At 44.6% G+C, this 21,334-nt stretch overlaps 1 protein-coding gene across 2 annotated transcripts in view; it reads left to right on the forward strand.

Annotated features, from left to right (window-relative positions):
• LOC138625827 (cyclic AMP receptor-like protein A) overlaps positions 1-21,334 on the forward strand; it is a 55,053-nt gene that overhangs the window by 31,507 nt on the left and 2,212 nt on the right. For both annotated transcript variants that reach the window (XM_069707034.1, XM_069707035.1), the window contains exon 12: positions 11,269-11,416. In XM_069707034.1, coding sequence (XP_069563135.1) covers positions 11,269-11,416 — 148 coding nt within the window. The remainder of the gene's footprint in view (positions 1-11,268; positions 11,417-21,334) is intronic.

The raw sequence follows: 21,334 nt of genomic DNA on the forward strand, positions 1-21,334 counted from the left end.
CCGAGCGCCCGAGAAATTGGCCTCCACGTTCAATGCCCTTTTTCTTTTTTTTCCCCCCCCTCTTCTTTCTTTTTTCTGTAGGGCTTTTGTCTAGAAGCCCCAACTCCGGGTTTCAGAGCCGGTTGCCTTTAGCAATCAGGGCCGCGTTCCTCGAGGAGCGGTGCTTCAGTGTCGATAGATTGGCCCTGGCGGCGGGGCTTGAACTGGTGATACGTCTGTAACCTTGAGTTCACCCTGGCGCTCCGGGAGGTTCGCTCGCATCCTGCCTAGTTATTCTTGGTTTCCCTGGATGCTGTGTGTGTGTGTGTGTGTGTGTGTGTGTGTGTGTGTGTGTTGTGTGTAGGCCTATACGAGGGGATTTTTGGATAGGCTCCCTACAGCGTCTAAGCGCTCCCCCTTCTCCTCCCTCTCCCCCCTCCACACACACACACACACACACACACACACACACACACACACACACACACACACACACACACACACACACACACACACACACACACACACACACACACACCTCCCGCCTTTCTCTGGAGGAGATCTGATTTCCCTGCTCCAGGCGAGCAGCGAGAACAAGACGGCGTGCGCATGCATCTGTGTGTGCTTCCGTGCGTGTCTTGTGTGCGTGTGCGCACACGCGCAACCCGGGCCAGGCAGACCTTCCCCATCTCCGTTCTGCGCTTTGAAAAACGAGGGAGGAAATCTCAGAGCAGCAGTTATTATTCATCCCTCAAAGAGAACGGGGAGGAGGAGGAGGAGGCGGTGGCGGCGGCGGCGGCGGAGGAGGAGGAGGAGGGAGGGAGGGATGGAGGGAGGAAGAAAGAGAGAGAGAGCCAAACGGGAGGGATGAAGGAGGGGTGGGGGGGGGATACATTAACTCTTATCTCACTGTATTCGGCTTTTTGCATCCCAGGATGCGCTCTTTCTCTCCGTCTCTCTCTTTTTCACTCCTGCCTTCTCTCTCCTTTCTACACTCCCTTCCTTCCGTTCGGTGCCTCTACGCCTCTCGGAATATCTTGAATTGAGCGCGCATTGGGTGTGTGTGTGTGTGTGTGTGTGTGTGTGTGTGTGTGTGTGTGTGTGTGTGTGTGTGTGTGTGTGTGTGTGTGTGTGTGTGTGTGGTTTGCGCTGTATATCCTACTATCTTTTGTGGTGTATTTTGTTTACTTGAACAAGTGAGCTGATGCTGAAAGGCACCATGCAAGGTTCCAACGCTCGTCTTTATTTGTCTGCAAGCCTCTTTTATTTATCTATCTCTTCACTTTCAATTTATTGTACGAGAGTGGCAGCGTTGGCCTGTTCGCTAAATAAAAATAACAAAAAATAAAAAAAAGTTTTCGAACTTGGTGTAGTTTGCAGATATTATGGGTTTTTTTGGGGTTTTTTGGTTGTTTTTTTTCAGATTTGGAGCCAAAAATCCGCCGTTCTCCTTCTTTTTGTGTCACTCTTGATCTGCGCTTTTTTTTTTTTTTTTGCAGAAGTGGCGTGACACGCTCCGGGGGAGGAGGGGCACCTCGGTCAGATTTTACTCTATTTTAATTCAATTCGTAAGTTAGCATATTAAGAAAGCAGATAGAATGACTTCTCTGGTCATCAGATTTGATGTTTCTATTATTTTGACACAGATTACGTAAATCCCTTGTAAATCTGAGATGTGAGTGGTGTCAGATGTCATGCTCTCTGAACACCTTGATTGCCTGTGCGATAGCGTAGCCACATGTGGCTGTGTGGCCCAGATAGCGTTTTGGTGGGTACGTGACCATGGCTACCGTGGCAGCCTGTGTGCGTGCACACTCGTGTTTTCCGTCTCCGACAGTGATCGGTGTGTAACTGGGGACGGAGAGCCGCGTTGCCATTCGTCTCCCATTGAGCAGCAGTGACGCTCCGCTATTCATCCCCATTTAGTGAGACAGAGAGCTGGCCTATAGGGCTGTGTAAAGTGCACACACACACACACACACACACACACACACACACACACACACACACACACACACACACACACACACACACACACACACACACACACACACACACACACAAACACGAGACTCTCTGTCTGTATTGTAGTGGAGAGACAGTTACATACACAGTAACGTATATATTTGCATGGATGTAAATGACGCGTACACACACACACACACACACACACACACACACACACACACACACACACACACACACATACACATACAAAACAGGTGGATGACCATTCCCATTTGCCTAAAGCAATTAAACTATATCTACTTCCTTAATCCCTAAATATGTATATATATGTATGTATGTGTATATATATATATGTATATATACACACACATACATATATATACACACACATACATATATATATATATATATATATATATATATATATGTATATATACACACACATACATATATATATATGTATGTTTATATATATGTATGTATGTATGTATATATATATATATATATATATATACAAGCTATACAGGCACATCCATCCGGATGCAGAAATACAAACTCCATACAGGCACATATAGGCGTAAACATAGATTCATGTACGGCCATATGGTCTACACTCGCACATGCTAAAGGACACACTACGTAACCTCGCTCACGCACACTTAGTCACACGCACACATTCACTGGTGCATGCAAACACAAACACAATCACGTACATGCACCCACCCACGCACGCACACACACACGCACACACACACACACACACACACACCCTGCTCCCCCTCCCTCTGCTCTTTCAGGCACGTCTTTAAATATTCATCACTCTGGCTGCTCTGAGAGTGCCGTAAACGCTGCCTCACACTCCAGGGAATCGCTAAAGCCTACTCTATCATCTGCTCTCCCTCCCTCCTCTCTCTCTCTCTCTCTCTCTCTCTCTCTCTCTCTCTCTCTCTCTCACACACACACATACATACGCGCACGCACTTCTAGCCACAGCCGCTCGCGTGCACAAACACTCGAAGGCACAGCCAGTGGCATCGCTGGACGCACAAACACATGCAGGTACATGAATCAGGTGTAGGGAAACACATGCGTGGCGATGTACGATGGACAGATTTCGTGTGTGTGTGTGTGTGCGTGTGTGTGCGTGCGCGCGCGCGTGTGTGTCTTGTGTGTGTGTGTGTGTGTGTTTACCGGCTCCCAGCGCAGCGGTGTTGTGTTCCAGGAAACAGGATGTCTCTTTGTTTGGGTTTTATTCTGTTGGTGAACGTTAGCCGCTATAGTCCCTGGGGTGTGCGTGTGTGCCTCTTTGTCTTTTACCGCGCATGTATGTGTGCGCATCCCGTGCAGGTGTGTGTGTGCGTGTGTGTGTGTGTGTGTGTGTGTGTTCAGTGAGATTTGTTTTTGCACAGACCGCTGACAAGAAATGCGCATGTGTGTGTTTCTATAATAGGAGTCCGTGGCAGTGTTACCCACGTTGACCTCATGATCAAAGCAGATTACGTTCCACTTTTCAATTGTGGTGCACACGCACACGCAGACGCACCCGGGCCATGGTTTATTTAGGTGTCGTTGCACTCGGCGCGGAGGAGGATTCACGTGTCCAAATTTATCGAGAGCAGCGTATTTCTGCTGATAGTTCACAAACATTAGAGCTTTGAGTGATCACATGTTGTCGTCGTACAATGAAAAGCCTGTCCTGGGTCTCTGCCGGCCCGAAGGCCACCACACGCGCACAATAGACAAGAAGTGAACAATTAACAGAGAAGCTTGACCCCCGAGTCCCAGGATCAAATGTTATTTTCACTTGAGTTTAGGAGTTTTGTCAAAACTAATTAAGAATTGATTTATACTTAATAATTATATTAGAATGGTTTATAATGCTTAAAATTGTTGACCCGTAAATCCACAATGATCTGATTGTGTTTCAAGCATTTGAATTCAATAAGAGGACTCTACCTAATTAAAATTCAATAAAAGGCTATAATGCCCCGAAGCATCATGAAGCGTAATTAGACTTAAATAAACTGTGATAATTCCTCGTTAATTTTTTTCCGACTTTTTTTTTTTTTTTTTTTTTTTTTTTTTTTGGGAGGAGTGTTTTGTTTTGGTTTAATTTGGTGTGAAAATTTTAGTTTCTATAATTCAAACTGAATTTAATCTTCAGGTGCATTCAGATCATTTTATGAACCTTTTAAAACGTTTCTGCCGCAGTAAGAATCACCACAGCTGGCTTTACTATTTCAAAATAATCTATTACATATATATCCTATATAAATCCCATCCTATAGTGTGCCACAATGTCTGTCATTTTATCCCCTCTGTAATATATTCTTAGAAATCAAGGTCAATTTTGGCAGAATTATCCCTTTTAGCCTGAGTAAAGTTCAGATTTGCTGTCAGCGACGGCACCGCAGGCAGCATGACGGCCTTGTTTAGGCACTGCGAAGCATGTGATTTGTCTGAAGGAAAAAAAAAGAAGAAAAAAAAAAAGGAGAAGTAAAGCAGTCAGTCATAGAGGAGGAAGTGCAATCGGGTTCAGGATGACTTCTGTGTCTGGCTGTCCTCCACTCTGGGGGGGGGGGGGGGAGGAAGGAGTTCTCGTCTGAGCTGTTAAAGTGCGTTTCAGCCACAGCTCCGCCGATGTTCGGCACAGCAATTAGAGGCAGACAAAAAGGTGAACTCCGATCGGGGGGGAGGGAGGAAAACTGATGGCTGGAAAGTGGTGAAGACTGGCAGGGTGGGATATTGGAAGAGATAGGGAGGCAGCGAGTGAGGGATTTTGCACAGAATCCGGAGGGTGAGAGCGAGACGGGTTCAAAGAGTGACTGACAGCATGATAGATGGAAGGTCTGAATAAGTGAGCGAGGCTCGGAGACGCCGCGCGAGTACTAATGATTGACTGCATGTTTACAGGTGGTAGCAGCCTGAGACTTAAAGCTACGTACGTCTGCTCCGCGGCGTGGACGAGCGCGTGCGCGCGTGCGTGTTTATTGTTGTTGACCATTTGCGCCTGATATTATATAAACAATATCACCTCTGTTGTGAGACGGGCTCGAGTCAGCGACACACACACACACACACACACGCGCACACGCACACGCAGCAGCTCAGCGAGGCATCGCCCGCAGCCACGCTCTCCTTCCCACCGCTGCCTCCCTCATTCATCTTTCATTAGCCCGGCTCACACAGGAGAAACAGCCTACCACCCCCCTCCCCCTCCCTCCCCCGCACGCCTCCACCCGTCTCTCCATCGCTTCCTTCTCCCTCTATCTTACCCCCCACCCCCCACCCCGTCGCCACCCCGTCTTATCTTGGTTTCTCGCGCACGTAATCTCTTTTGTTTGTCTCACTCATGTCTTGCAATCTGTCTTTTTGGATATCTCACCTCCCCCCCTCACCCCCTCCCCGAACCCTCCCTCCCCCCACTCCTCCTCCACCTCTTCCTTGCTGCCTGCCTCCTCTGCTTTTTAGTCGTTTTCATTCAGCCTCACTCCTTCACCTCTTTGCCCTCCTCTCTCTCCCTCCTCCATCGCTCTCGGCCCTCGTTCCCCTTCACAGCCTCACTCTTCCACGTTTTCACCTCTTTATCGTGTTCTCCTTTCCTCCTCCTCCTCCTCCTCCCTCCCTCCCTCTTTCCTTCCTGTGCAGTGCTGTTTCTCTGACACTCATCTAGTGCCCGCCGCCGCCGCCGCCCTCCCCCCCCTCACCGCCCCCACCTTCCTGTCTCTCTTTCTCTCCCTCTCGCCTGCTCTCTTTCTTCCTTTCATTTTGCTCTCCGTCTCTCCCTCGATGGAGGGGAAAGGCTCTTCGCCTCTAATTGCGGCTGTTCCGTTGCCATGGCGCGTGTTGCTCGGCGCTGTGAGGTGCCGTGTGTGTGTGTGTGTGTGTGTGTGTGTGTGTGTGTGTGTGTGTGTGTGTGTGTGTGTGTGTGTGTGTGTGTGTGTGTGTGTGTGTGTGTGGCAGGCAGATGATTGCTTGCTGCCAGCTCTCGTTTCCCGGACGCCGATCGTGTTTCTTTGCGGCAGCAGGAAAAAAAAAAAAAAAATGAGACGCCAGAAATAGCCCCCCTTCACACAGACCCACTCACTCTCACCGCTGCGCTGTCAGAGAAACACACACACATGCAGGCACGCGCGCACGCACGCGCGCGCACACACACACACACAGAAACGTGCATCCACCGCATTTCCTCTCCCTCCGACATCCTCAATGCATGTGACCTCGGTTATACTGTGTGTAGACACCTTTTCACACATGTACCGGCGGTGATGTGGTTTTTTTTTTTTTATACATATCTGCATGTGTCCGACTTCCTCTGCGTGCGTATGCGCGCGTATGCGTGTGTGCGTTTCCTGCGTCTCTTCGGAGGTTGTGTGGGGACTCCTGATTTATTTCACCTTTAATGGGAAGTGAAATGAATGTGAGCAGCAGCTGGTCTGGTCCTCGGAGATACCGCGCTAGGCTAACCCAGAAAACAGGCAGCGTTGCTCTGAAACGGTCCTTACTCCGACAAGCGCACGGACACGCCACTCTACGCTCCACTAGCTGCACTGTTGGTTTTATTTTAAGCTCTGTTTAGACATTTAGTTGACACCCTTACCCAGAGCGACAGCAGGTAGGTACTTGTTACCGGTTCGTCTCCGACCGCCTGGCCAATCCAGCTTGTGGTTTTTTTTTTTTTTTTTTTCCTGTCACAACTTTTCAAAGCGTTGTTGGAAGGTAAATGGAGACAGATTAATGGCAAATAAACCTTGCAACCCCACACTGCAAAAGAGGATAAGAGAGGATTATAACCAGATTTGTGGACGAATCTCCATAATCATCTTCTGTGCTGTTCTCCTGCAGTTCTCACTGAAAGAAAAAAAAAAAAATCTTGATTCTGTACTTGCGTAGTTTAACAAAGTTATCGTACCTGTTATTTAAAGATGCAAAATTTGGGGCTTTAATAGAAGAACTGGGACGTGAACCAAAATCCGAGTCATCGAAAATTGTGTCTCGGGTCAGTTTAGTCCTTCAGATATGCCGTCAAATGTGTAGCGTTAATTCCTTCATACACCTGATACCGCGATAACAGATCACAGCTCTGAGTTTCAGGATGTCCTAAACTCATCACTACAAGTCGGATCAAAATCCGACTTTTGCTTTCTCTCCTTTCCGATGTTTTCTGGACCTCCGCTTGCGGTGCTACTCTCCATAATGCCGGGCGGGCGCTACGCTGTGTGTATTTCCTTCCATATGCGAGGGAAAATTAGAATATGCGAATGTGGAAAAATTGCACGGTCGCACCGGTGATTGACTCCTTTCCGACAAACTGAGATGGCAAAAAGACACGGATTCCCTGAAGCTCGAGACGGCAACAAATCTGTTATCCCTCCTTTCTTGTAAGCAAAGATCAGCGTACAAGATATTCAGCTAGCAGCTTCTCAATTCTCACAAGTGCTGGCGGACACATTAGCTGCTTAAAAAGACAGAAGTTGCTGGCGTGGTGTGTGTTTCACACTGTATTGCTTGATGTTAATAAATGACACTTTTTCTGCTTGGAAGCTCTGTCAAAAACTTAAAGCTACCGCCGGTGATACTGTCGCTAATTAGTAATAAGTCACATGCGTAACTTGATAACAAGGCAGTATAACATCTATCTGTTGGCTCTCTGTAACGTCACTATACAACCAAGAGCGTACTGAGGATCTCTCAACTACCAACTACAGCAGAGTCAGACGTTTTCTTACTAGCAGATTGCATCTGGAGTCTCGTTCACCCAACTGAACTGTTGTTTATGTCATATTCAGGGTTTCGTTTTCAACCGGGACCTTTGGTGTTATGATTAAGTCGATTTTGAAGAAGGATGCGCACCAAATTTAAGAGGGGAACACCTGATATTTTAACGTGTCGGATACATTTAATCAGCGTTTAGTAGGTATGGGATGAGACTTGGTATCTGTGCATGCTCCTTTTTAAAGAACTCGGGTTTGGGATCAGGGCCAAAACAAACAACAACAAAAAACGGACAGAAATTCTCTATTTACCGTTAGTCAGCAGGTTCTTTCTACTTTCCAGTCAATTCATTCATGACAGAAGAAGGGAGGTCCGCTTCATTTGATCTCGTGGTTTTCACAGTAATCAGAATCAGAGTTGTCCATGTATGTTAACACATGCAAGGAATTTGACTCCGGTTGTAGCTTCGCTCTCATAATACTTATGAGACCGATCCAGCGGTCCAAACCTGACGGAGAAAATTAGAAATGAGGGGGATTACAGTTGGACAAGAGGGTGCCAATGAAGAAGATTCAAAGCGGCTCATGTGCACACAAAATCAAGCTTAATGTAAAATTATTGCAGCTTTGATAATAAGCACCAGCAATTTAAAGATTTTTTATTTTTTATTTCAAGCTTCATCATTCACTTTCTACTATTCTCTTGTAGCTCCATTATGACTTACTGTGTGGAACAACATGGGGACAACAAATCGTTGCACTTCAGTTGAATGGGTCAGCTGTAGTGGGGATTAATATGGTTCATAAAATATTGAACAAATTGAAAAATGTGATCAGTGAGCCACATGGCACTAAAATAGAGGGCACAGGATACTGCACGTCTTCATTAAATGCAGTGAAACTGGCTAAAAAGACAAACTCATCAAATCGCAGCCGCTCAGACTCGCCACCGCCCACTAGTATTCATACTATTGTAGTATTGTCAAAAGAATGAACGTTTCAAGACCGCAGCTTAAAATACTCACATTTTCTTCTGAATTTTTGCCTTTGTCTCATAAAACATACAAAATTGTGCATTAACTTTTCAGTTGGTCGTTTCCGAGAAATATTAAGAACCCATTTTGTGGAAATTTAAACCTGCAAGTTGCTCTTTAAAAGTGTATTTCCTATACATTTATTTTTTTTGCAAGTGTTGCTACTTGCCCCTTCCTGGCAGCCAGGGGATTTTTTTTTTTTCCTACATTGTGCTTAAATCTGTTCAAATTGATTTATCCATTAGCTTTTCAGTACTTAAACCATCTGTCATCGAAGGAAACGCTCCAACAGGATAACCCTACCAACATATTTGATGCCTTTCCTAATGCCAACAAACCCACAGGATTTATCCTGAAGTCGTACCTGTTCAGCCAAAGACTCAAGTGTTGCCCAAAAAAAATGTATTTAAAGTTTATTCTGGCTTCTGATTCTCAAATCAGATCTTCAGGAGAGACTGTTCGCACGGATCTGCAGGGGGGTTCCTATGGTAACGATGCACGCGCAGCTACGCCGGTGATGCGGCCAGCCCGTGCCAGCAGACGATTTAATTTCCGCGTTTGTCCGTGGAGCGTCGCTGTTGCGTGTCCTCCACAGTCCTCTCTGCTCGCGGCAGCATAGATCTCTGTCTCTGAAAATGACGTCGTCACCGTGTGCGTTCGCGACGCCAAAAAAAATCCGATCTGAGCCGGGAGCGTTCGGACTGAGACGCACCGTCACATTTTAAACCGTCTCCAAATGTGGTTCGTATCCACGATTGCACAAAAAAAAAAATTAAAAAAAAATCAAATTTTATCTTTTTTTTTTTTTTTTTTGCAGTCCAGACTTTCAAAAATCAATCCGGATATTACAAAAACTAGATTGAGGCTGGAAGTCAGATTAAAGGCTTTGAGTCAGGCCCACAATGTCCTGTTCTTATAATATCAATCTGGAGCTGGAAATAGTTTCCAATATACCCGTAAATGTTTTACTCCTGTTTGCGTTGTTAAAAACTGTATTGCCCCATTGTTGTAGGTAATTAAGGACTTTTAGACAAAACAGCTGTTGTCTTTTTTTGTTGTTGTTGTTGTTCAAGATAATAGAATTGATTTTTTTTTTAATTTTTTTTTTTTTTTTCTTGGTCTGCTGGACCAGACGATAATGACTTGGCGTCACAACAAATTATAAAAACGATTTGGTTCGGCACCAGAGGAAAGTTTTGTGTATGTGCCTTATTTCCAGCAGCTTCACTAATGTCACTTTTAAACACCTGGACTTGTTTGTACATGTTGAAGGTGTTGAGTCCCGTCAACGGTTAGAAACAAAGCAGTCAACGCTGTTGGCGAGAGATTTCACCAAAATTATTATCGTCGCAGCTGACTGGAAACCGTTCTCCTCCCCTGACTGTGTGGTGATGAGTGACTGTGGAGTCTCGCGTAACGGCTGGTGACCACAACACAACAGCGGCTCTTTCTCTCACATGGTTGGTTTTTGTATCTTCCTCCCCGGCGGGACACCGACAGCTGGGGGATGACTTTTCGGGACCCAGAGGTCAACCACCGTGGCCACTTACCTCGCAGGAACACAACACGTGCAGAAAATGCCACGAGCCGCATGCGGTTTGGTTCTCTCGCTAATAGATCAATAAAAGACATTAGTGGCGGGCTAACCCAGCGAGCAGCGCTAATACAGGGTTAATCCAGGGTTAATGGCTGAGCACCATCATTCTCAGAGGCAGCCATTAGTTCTAGGCTGCACCGTGCAATATCAGGGTCTTCATACCGCAGGTTCCCCGGCGCAGGGAGGGGAAATTGAAAAGAAAGGAAGGGAGGATCGCCCTCCATGAGTCGAGATAGAAATGAGATATCCAGATAGATGAAACTGAATGCAAAGAACTGGGAGAGCTATCTGGGGTTGGGGGAGGGAGAGGAAGGAGGGCGGGAGGGGGCGGGAGGTGGGCAAGCAGCGAGTTGGAAACGTGAGCGGAATGAAAAAGAAGGACGAGATGGGACGGTAAAAAAAAATCGTGGTTCGGAGAGGCAGGAAACTGAGATGAGAGAAAGGGGTGAGAAGGAGAGGAAGGGAGTTGAGCGCTACACATCTCCCTGTCCTTGTAAAGTGCTGCGTGCTGTCGGAGCGGCAGCCAAGAATGTGTCAGCCCAGCCGTCTCACGCTGCCTAATGGGCTCTTAAACGCTGATATAAAGCTCACTCGCTCTTTCACCCTCCCCTTTTCCTCTCTCTCTCTCTCCCCCCTTCTCTCCCCCCCCTCCTCTTTTCCCTGCCTCTGCCACTCGCTCTCATTACCTCTCGTTCTCACCCTGTCCCTCACTCTGTCACTCACTTGTCCTCTGCCTCTCTCTCACTCTCCTTCCGTTGCTCTATCAACCTCTTGCGCTCCATCCTTCCCGTTTCTCCTGTTGCTGTCTTCCTTCCCCCGTCTGACTTCTCCTTCAATTACTCCATCCTCCCCTCTGAAGCTCTCTTGCAGGTTGTCTCCTTATTTACAACTTTTTTTTTTTCTTCTTTTTTTTAAATATATGTATATATAAACTCAACTCTTCTCTGTCTCTCTATTTTGTTTTCTCCTCCAACAGGCTCCACAATGCCGTCTACCGTCAAGGTCCATCCTTCTCGCTCACCCTGCTGCACGTGTTGTCGGCACCGCTTCACGGCTTGGCCAACGCCTTCGTCTTTGGCCTGGACAGGGATTGGTGGAGCCTACTGAGCCCAACCGGCATGCAGGTACAGAAAACGCACACACACACATCAATAGCACCCGTTACGATACCCGTCATTATACGAATCCAAGGGGCTATTTTTCCATGATTGTTATGGTTTTAGAACATCGCCAAGTTCATTTCTCCATTCAACTCATGACTGCCATTGACCTGACTTGTTTCACTTTACATGCTGGGGGAAACTGGCCTCCTGCAACCGGTCGACTGTAGACTTGAACTGGTCAACATTTGGATGATTTCTCCCTCTTTTACGTTACCAACCAGAGTATGTTTAACTCTTTCATTACCGAAAGACAACTTTCTGTTCCTTTGCTGCCGGCGCCGCTGTTTGTATCTCTGGTCACTTGGCTGAAGCCACACCTGTGCCAGTAGTCGGTAGTGTGAAGAAATCTGTTCAAGATGTAAATACGACACCGGTTTCACTCGCATATGGATGTTTGCGTGCACAAACACTAAAACCGGACCCATAAAAAAACCTGATCATAACCAGGATACTCGTGTCTCAATCACAATCCAATGCGTGCATGTTTAGGCAGGTTTTTATTTTGACCACATGAACCATCTTATTTAATTTACCTCATGCAAAATACATCTAGGGCTGATGGGAAAATTGTTATAAACATATAAAAAGTATTTGAAAAATGATCCACCTTTTAATGGAGCGTGCTCGATGAAAAGTCAAAGGACAATTCATGCTCAGGTCGACATGAATGTCTGCACTAAATTTGATGCCAGTCCATTCAACCATTGTCAAGATTATTTTTGTCATAACCAAATCTCAGCTTCCTGATGGCATTGAGTGAAGAAAAAAAAAAAAAAAAAAGATCACTGGAGTCATTCAAATTTATTGTGTGTGAAACCATGCTTTTCTTTAACAAAGTTTGTTGAGTAGATGTTTCGGTCAGCGGTGAACGAACACACCAACCGACGCCGTCATTCCTAAAGCGTCTTCAGTTAAACAGCGATTACTTCCAACAGATATATGCAGTCGGCAATGTCACATGTTCTGCGACTGAAAAGGGCTTTATGAACCTCTGAATGCCATCTCTCCTCTGCGGTGTACATTTTCTTTCTCCTTTCAGGGTCACCGGTAGCGGAAGCCCACCCCAGCATACTTTGGTGAAAAGCTTCAGACTGAATGGCTGAAATATTTGTTACTTGCGTGCTTAAAACAACTCTAAACTATTTAAAAAAAAAAAAAAAAAAATTTTTTTATCATGCCTGTGTGAAGGAGGTTGCAGGTTGTAGGTTGTCAGCTGAACTAGAAGCGTATTTGGAGACAAATATTTTAAAAGGATTTGCAAAGCTGTTTAAAAAAAAATAAATAAATAATTCTAGCGCATTAACACGACTAATATTGACGATTCTGTGCTTTAGGTTCTATATGGTTTTATAAAGTAGGCTGGTGTAATCAGGTGGTCAGGTGCTGAGAAGCAATGCTGTATATTGCGGGGAGACTGGCAAACCCACCGTTTACAACCAGACCAGTTCACAAAATCCCCCATGTGTCCTTGGTTGGATCATTTCCTGCTCGGCTTATTGCTGACCCTTTTGTGTCCTTTCCATTTAATGCGATTCAACCTTTTGTATCCTTATCAAAGAACTTCTACATTGAATTGGTCTCGCATCACACTTGTGGACCTATAATGAAGAGAGCTGTAAAAGCCAAATTTTTCTAGTAATGAGCAAATTCTAGTCCAATATTTACTCTCTCTTTAGCTGAGACTTGGTCTGCCAGCCCTGCAAAAAAAATAATCTGGTCTGTGTTTGACTTGCTAAATGTCCTGCACTAATGTATGTTTTCAACAGTTCTGTGCTGTTTTTGTGGCAGAAGTTAACTTGTTCAGTAAACTTGTTTCTAGGTTCTGTGCTGGGAGCCGTTGACAACAGTGCAGGTAGATGCAGCTGCTTGGTACGATTGTTTTTGTCCATCAGGATAATGAAAACGATCAGTTTTTTTAATGACAGAACGCAAAGTGTTGCTTCCCATATGTACATGGGTCCAGTTTCCTGACACTGGCAGCTTTATCTATAAAACTTAAGACTATCCATTAACTCAGACGTGCATTAGCTGGGCGACCGTTTAACAAAGACTGGCAGAATATCTTTTGACATTTATCTTAATAGTTGATTTCTTGCTTAAATAAATGTGAAACGTCTACCCATTTATTGAATATTGCTTTATTTTGATATACAGTGAACCCTCGTTTATCGCGGGGGTTACGTTCCAAATAGAGACCGTGATAGGTGAAATCCGTGAAGTAGTAACCTTTTTTTTTTTTACAATTATTATACAATGAAATACTCCATAATACATTGAAACCAAAGAACAAAACCTTTTTACAGGCCCAAGCATTTGTTTAACAAATAAAAGTACTGTATAAATGTTTTTTTTTTATAAATAACTACTGTACTGTAAAATAATAATTTTAATCATCAATACGAACTGAAGGCTTCAAATTGCTGAGATCGGCACCGCCCCACTGCGACCCGAGTCATTGGATTAGAACGGGAGGAAATGAAAAATGATTATGAAAACAAATACAAAGTACAGTAGGACAAATAGTGACTCGTGTATTTCACTGCTCTTCTGACTGAGCCGCTGCATCCTGACTCCGCTCTGCAGCGGTTCTTTCTTCTAAAGCCGGCGGTGCAGGTGTGGTTTTTCGAGAGAAGAACATAGTTATCGGTAGTTGTTGTCGCTCTTTTTTCTTCTGGGCAAAAAGATTCTTATAAACCGACATGCCACCATCGATTATTTTTAATTTGGCAAGCTGTTTTACGTACGTGTACATATTAAACCGCAACGTTATTGACAAACAGGTAGAGAAGAAGCGGAGAGACTGTTTAGCCAATCAGAATGCAGAACACAATGCACGATGCAAATCCGTGAAGCAGCGAGACCGTGAAAGGTGAACCGCGTTATAGCGAGGGTTCACTGTATACAACATCAAACAGGCATCATTGGTTGCAGTGCTAAAAAAAAAAAAAAAAAAATGGCTCATCCATTTTTATATCACGATCACTATTTAAGAGGATTTAGAGTTACAATCGGAAGGATCTCCATTTTGTTCTGTTTGTTGGCGACAATGACGTAATTGCAGCTCATTTCTTGGACTTCACTTCTTGGAGATCCAGACAGTGTCGCCTGTGTGACGTCAGTCAGTTGGCATTTGATGGTCGAGTCGGAGATGGAGCTCGTCCCGTGAGCTCCAACTACCCGTGTGTTGGAACAACGACTGCATGGTGATGGAAAACTGTGAGCCGCTTTTGATTTTTGCCCGAGAATATTACCACAGACGCACAGCTTGTTCAGTTCATAATACTGCAAATACAAAGGGGCTTTCACAGGCTCAGTCCCCATCGTGTTACCTCACTCAGTGATGGTAACTCAACATTTGATTGAATAGAAATCTCTGAGATTATTACTTTAACCAACCCTTGTGAGTTTAGGTTAACTAGTGTGTTCATTCTACGTCAACTTTTTTTTTTTTTAGCCCTCCTCAGAGAAATAACCGCTTCAGAGTTCGTAATAAGACTATTTAACTACACACTGACTGACACTATCTCTCACAGCTGTTCGCACGTCACTTATACAGAGAATCACTGTTGTCTGATACCAAATTCTCCTCTTTTTTTTTTTTTTTTTTCAAAGAATAAAATTAAGAATGAGACTTTTTTTTTTTTTTTTTTTTCGCTCTCTAGACAAGATTATCAGAAAGATGATTATTTTTTCATATTTGGACCACAAACCTGTTTGTATTTCACTAAACGCCGCAATTTATATACTGTAGTTCTCCAACGATTTGTCTCAATCTGCAAACATTGACTGTATCTGCAGATTTGAGCCAGAGCTGATATTGAGCCACGATCAAAAAAAATAAAAAAATAAAGTAAAGTAAAATAAATAATTCTCTCTGGACTTAGTTCACGTGTACACAGACCCACACATATTGTCACCCACTCGGTACCAGCAGCCGCGCTGATGGCGGGTCATGAGCGCGATGTGGAAGAGTGGAATGTGCGGTGTGACCTTCAACCCAAATGTCAATGTTGCGCTGTGGTGAGTGGGGAGAGAGAGAGAGAGACAGAGAGACAGAGGAGTGAAATGGAATCTCAATGTGTTCGTAAATCACAGAGAAAATGCTGTTTGTGTGTGTCGGAGAGGAAAAGAGAGAGAAGGTGAGAAGGAAGACGACAGAGAGAGAGAGAGAGAGAGAGAGAGAGAGAGAGAGAGAGAGACAGGCGGCGTGTGTGTTCGTGCGCTATCGTGACTAACAGCCGGTTGTTATTCATCTTGGCATGCGGCTCCCAGCAGCCCCCACACATCAGGTGTGAGATTGGCGGGGGAGAGGAGGGGTGGGGTGCGGGGTGGGGGTGGGAGGGGGAAGGGGGAGGGGGGGTGAGGGAGAGGAGGAGGGTGGCGATGGTGGGGTGGTGGGTTTTAACAGCGTGAAAACATTCCTCTCTCAAAGCGACGAATCTGTGCTTCCCCTCTACCAGACACCCTCCCTCCCCCTCCCCCTCTCCACCCCCCCTCTCCACCTCCTCCTCCTCCTCGCTCCGCCCCCTCCCCAGCCCTCCTAGCCCCGACTCGCTCATGCTCACTCGCTGCTTCTCTCCCTTTATGTCTCCGCTGCTGTTTGCCTGCGGTGCATTTGCATGATTTAAAAGATAGGCTCTTTTTTTTTTTTTTTTTTTTTTTTTTTAAGCTGTCTTCAGTCACTACTCACATGCCACATGCACTTTAAAAGAGTTGTTGGTGGCTGCAATCGTCCCTCATCTCCATACTGGACTCGAAGGGATCCGGTCCTCTCTTTTCATCATACGGGGAAGAGAATCAATTTACGCAGGAATCGGGATCATTTTCCTCTATGATCCTTGATTGATTCACAGTTAAATAAAAATTTAACGTTGCGTTGTTAACATGACAGTTTTGTGATTACATCATTTTTTTTAATTTTTTTTTAAATTTTTGGAACGGTCACAAAGCCATTCTTTAGTCAAGACAATCATTTGGGTGCATTTTGGGTTTTGTTTTAGTCCGTCTCATTTCTGCACCTGTTGCTTGGGTCCAGATTTGTTAATAGCTGCCCACATCTCCGATATGTTCAGTGATTCAAACTGGTCTGTTTATTATTTTATACGAACTGGATACTGAAGCCCAAGATTTTTAATTAACCAAATTTACACAATATGGTGCGCTTTAACGTCAGGAATTGGCACGAATGTGACGTGGGTCAGGACTGAGGTCCGTAAGCATTACGGAAAACAATCAGTCACCTAAGTAGAGTCTAATGTAATGTATGCAATGTTTACTACTAATTTATTTGTTGACAATGTGACAACTGGGTCGAGTTGGCAGAAATCCTCAGCGGTGGCACCATAACCGAGATCTCTCAAAATATCCGTTGTCTCTATTAGTCTGTTTTTCATGGCTGAGAAAACCTTGAAAGCGGCATCTTCCTACATACCCAGTTACCTAGCTACATTCATAAAAAGTAGAAATATAAAAGTTGACGCATGAATGACATTGTCGTGACTCTATGGGTATTCGAGAGATGACTCAAAATCACAAATGTCCTTTTTTTTTTTACCTTGTGAAAAATGTCAGAAAACCATAAAACCAGCTGTTGCAGCTTCCGTGTCAACTAAAGTGACATCAGGACGGAAATGTCACTAAATTAAATGGCATTTCAGTCTGATTATTCAGCTGTGGGCCTGGCTTTGTGGATAACAGTGGGATTCCACTGTTTCCAAAGACACAAGACCGGAGGGGGAGCTTTCTGAATCTAGCACGTCTATAAATCGGCTTAATAAAAACAACCATCAGTAAAAACATGGTCGGAAAAATAACCGCCAAATTATTATTTATTTTCAGGCACAAGACGGTAACATGTTTCCAAATTGTAGCTGTTAAGTTTTTCAAGTAAAAAGTGCTGCATTCTCCCACACACTTTCTCTCCATTTTTTTTTTTTTTTTTTTTCCTTCAGGCAACGACCTTTTAAATCAGTGGGCTTAATTTAGAGTTATGTTTTATACTGCGTTTCAGGGGACTACAAACTTGATTGAATGGTTTGGCGCATTGGTGTACTGGAATAAGATCCTGAAAATAAAGCCCTTTATAGATGTTTATTGAATAGAGATTCAGATCATGAAAATCGACCCCTGTGATCGTCTCAAAAAGCAGCAAACTTTGATCTCTCCTGCAGGCAAAATATACTGGCTTTCCTCTTTTCGCATCAAGCCAGCAACTGCACATCTACCGTTTGTTTTTGTGTCTAACCCTGTGGCGGAATAACCTGGCGTACCCAGACCCCAAATTCGCTGTGTAAATATATGGGTCTGGATACGCTCCATAGGGAATCGTTCAGTCGTTCAGTCCAGCTGGGTGTTGACCTCGGGTTAATTTGAAACTATTTGAGCACCCTTTAACCAATCAGCATGCGCCGAAACTGGCCGACGCTGCCACCGCAGCAACGACCAAGGCTCTTTGCACCAAAGCGTTTTTCCCTGAGTGCAGCATATTTTTAAGAATTGTTTAAATGGGAGCACAGCACTGGGCACTGAACCTTCAGCATTTTTTTCCGGTCATAGAGAGTTGAAAAATGTTTAACACACAGGGAAAAAAAACACTTTGACCTCAAGCATCAACACACTTAACCCTTTGTGTGCCCGTCAGAGTGGCTGAGCAAACGCTTATACGAACAGCGTATCCAGACTATGATCACATCGGAAAACCAAAGCTGTGAGAATAGTTTGGCGGAGCCAGGCTGGTGCCGGACACCTTAATCTGAGCCAGATGAGCCGAAGCGCATCCAACACGCATCCAACCCATACGACCGTATATGTTGGTTGTTCTTCCCCTAAAAACTAAATTAACACCCTTGCTTGGGTTTAGGCATAAAAAAAAAAAAACAATAAAAAAACAAAAAAACACTTAGTCTGGGTTAGGGAAAGATAATTGAAGTATTAAAAACATTAAAAAAAAAAAAATGATGACCCAATCCATGTTGTGCACTACTACTTCCTTAAAGTGATGCAACCTTCATCGTCATGGCAACAGTAATCGCAGTTTAAAAAAAATAAACTGTCCCAAATCGTATTTTGAAATGGGAATCGAACAACTGTCTCCTGCATCGAGATTTTCAGTGTTCGTCGTCATGGAAACAGTAAACATGGTTTTAAAAACCTGTCCAATTCATGTGTGGAAATTGGAAGGGAACGACTGTCTCCTGCATCCAGCGTTATGCAATGTTCGACATCATGGAAACGGGAAACGGTTTTTAAAAAAAAAAAAAAACTGTCCTGGTGGTTGGAAGTGGGAAAAGACAGCGGTCTTCTGCTCCCAAAGTTATGCAATTTCCGTCGTCCTGGAAACAGTAAATGTGGTTTAAAAAATAAAAACTGTCCCGACTAATGATCGGAAGGGGGAAGCAAACAGTGGTCTCCTGCATCCAGCATTATGCAGTGTTCATCGTCGTCATGGCAACAGTAAACGTGGTTTTAAAAGCTTGTCCTGACCAGTGTTTGGGAAACGGAAAGCCAACTCTGGTCTCCTTCATCCACGCCCACTCTTGAATCGACCCATCCAGCCAGCCCATCTCATCTCCCCCTTTCCTGGACGTCATCTGAACCCGTGTCACTTCTCCAGACCACTAAATTACGACCACTAGAGGTCGCTTAGCTTTAAAACGCAACCGTGGGTCTGTAATCAGCCGCTTGCTCAAAAGACTTACGGGGTTGTTGTTTGGAGTTGAACGTTCGCCTCCGGAGGAATCATTCCCGTCAGAGCCGGGACGAGTCCTGCTGCGAGAGCGGCGTCGGTACGATAGCCGAGTGGGCGGCCGAAACGCCAGTCAGACTGCCTGTCCTCCGTCGCTGGCGTTTCCAGTGCTGCCATCCTCAACTTTTTGGCAGTGAAACCAAATCCTCTTTGACATTTATTTATAAGCTCACGTTACATTTGGGCGGATAACCGATGTCAGCTTGCAAATTTAGCAGCACGTCCCTTGAACTTTTGACTCGTGCCGAGTGACGCGGTGGACGTCCCGGAAATCACGCTCTATTGTTCGATACTCTTGATTGCATTATATTTCTATTGTGCTATTTTTAAAAACTAAAAAGATTTTGGAAAACGACATAACCTTGTCGTGCAGATAAATAGAAAATAAATAGCCATTTTTTTTTTTTTTTTTGACAACCCCCTGAAAATCAGTATTTTAGGTCCCATGTGTCAATCAGGTGGTCGGAGGCTCCCGATATTTCACAACCCGCACATAAACACGTCGTTTTGATTTCTTTAGTTGTTCTAATTTTCCTTTGTTGCATGTGAAACATGTTGCCGTCTCTCCGGCGGGCATCTCTTGTTTTTTGGTCTTTCCTTCCACAGCACTGTGACTCTTCTCGTCCTCCCTCTCTCTTCCCATCTCTTTCTCTTTGTGCTCTGCGTGTCTCTTCCCCAGTCTCCTCTGTTCTCGGCACCCTGTTACAGCATCTCTGGCATTTATCTCTCTTACATTATTTTTGCCTCTCTCCTTTTGTGTAGCCTCTCCCTCCCACCTGTGTTGCCCACTCTACGTCTCGCTCCCTCGCTCCCTCGCTCCCTCGCTCCCTCCCTGATATTGATCTGCATTCTAGCCATACAGCTGAACCGCCTGTGGCTCTGCAAGGAGATCGCATCTCACGTCTCCCTCCGTACGAATATGAGGGTGCACGCAGGAAAAAAAAAAAAAAGCTGCTCTGAATCCATATATGATATATATATCCCTGCGATCTTGACAAAGAGCAAGCTTAATTAAAAACATTTAAAAAAATTCACGGGTGGAAACAACGTGCGGCCGCCTGAGCTGTTTTTCAGGTCGTTTTTGTAATTTGGCCAGTAATCATCAAAGCTGTGCATCACAGCTGTCACGTATTAAGAAGAGGGGCGGACGTCGCCTTGTTAGTCTGCTGCGTCTCAGCTGGTTGAACCTCTGTTCGTTCCCTTTCTCTCTGCCATCACTTATACTGCGTTTTGTATTGCATCCTCTTCCGGCAGGGCTGCCAGCATGTGTAATGAAAAAGATCCCAAATGCAGCAGCACATCTGTGGTCCAACCAACCAGAGACGGCTCGTGTCATTCCACTTTCCATTACTCTCCTCTGGCTTCCTGTTTAAGTTCAAGTCACTAATGCTTGTCTACAGAGTACCGACTACCCACCCACCTGAATGCTCTCATTCAGCTGCATGAGAGTTCTTTTTCACACAATCTGCAAATTAAGGAACGACTGGTCCTATTTTCACTGTGAGCTTTTAAACCTCCTCTCCTGTGTGGTCCTGTGGTGTTAGAACAAGTTCCCAAACTTCACTGGTCATCGAAATCCCTTCAGGAGCGATGTCGGCTCGGATTGCACTTTTACATCGCTTTGGAAAAACGAATCTGCAAAATTTGTAAATATAAATGTAAAACAGCCAAATTCATGATTCAGAAACTTTAAATTCCTAAAGTAGTAATATTCGATATTTCATACAAAATGTTTGTTGATCATGAATTCGAACCGTTAACTTGGTCGTGGGTATCGATCAGATCGGTTTCAGTTGCCTGACAGAACCCATATTGATGCATTAATGATATCTACACTGTGTGATTGGTTATTTTTTTCATACGGAACAGGTGTGTCCACCTTAAGCGGGCATTTGGATCAAAAACACGCTGCCTTAAAACGGGAGCGGATTTTTAGAGAAGCAATTAAATACAATCAAGGAAAGGACATTTTATCGAACAGATCTGAGAGTCTCGGGATTCATCGCATGTCAACGCGCTGCACAGTTGTGTCTAATTACAATCACACTGGATTTTACAACTCTACAAAGTTCTCACAAGGGCAATTACTTGATTTTCAAACGGTTCCAGCTTTCACTTTCCAGAGAAACTAACAC

This window comes from Brachyistius frenatus, unplaced genomic scaffold (genome assembly GCF_029030835.1).
Source record: "Brachyistius frenatus isolate BFR_SWC_R1_liver_20210118 unplaced genomic scaffold, ASM2903083v1 Contig_66, whole genome shotgun sequence".
Taxonomy (NCBI): domain Eukaryota; kingdom Metazoa; phylum Chordata; class Actinopteri; family Embiotocidae; genus Brachyistius; species Brachyistius frenatus.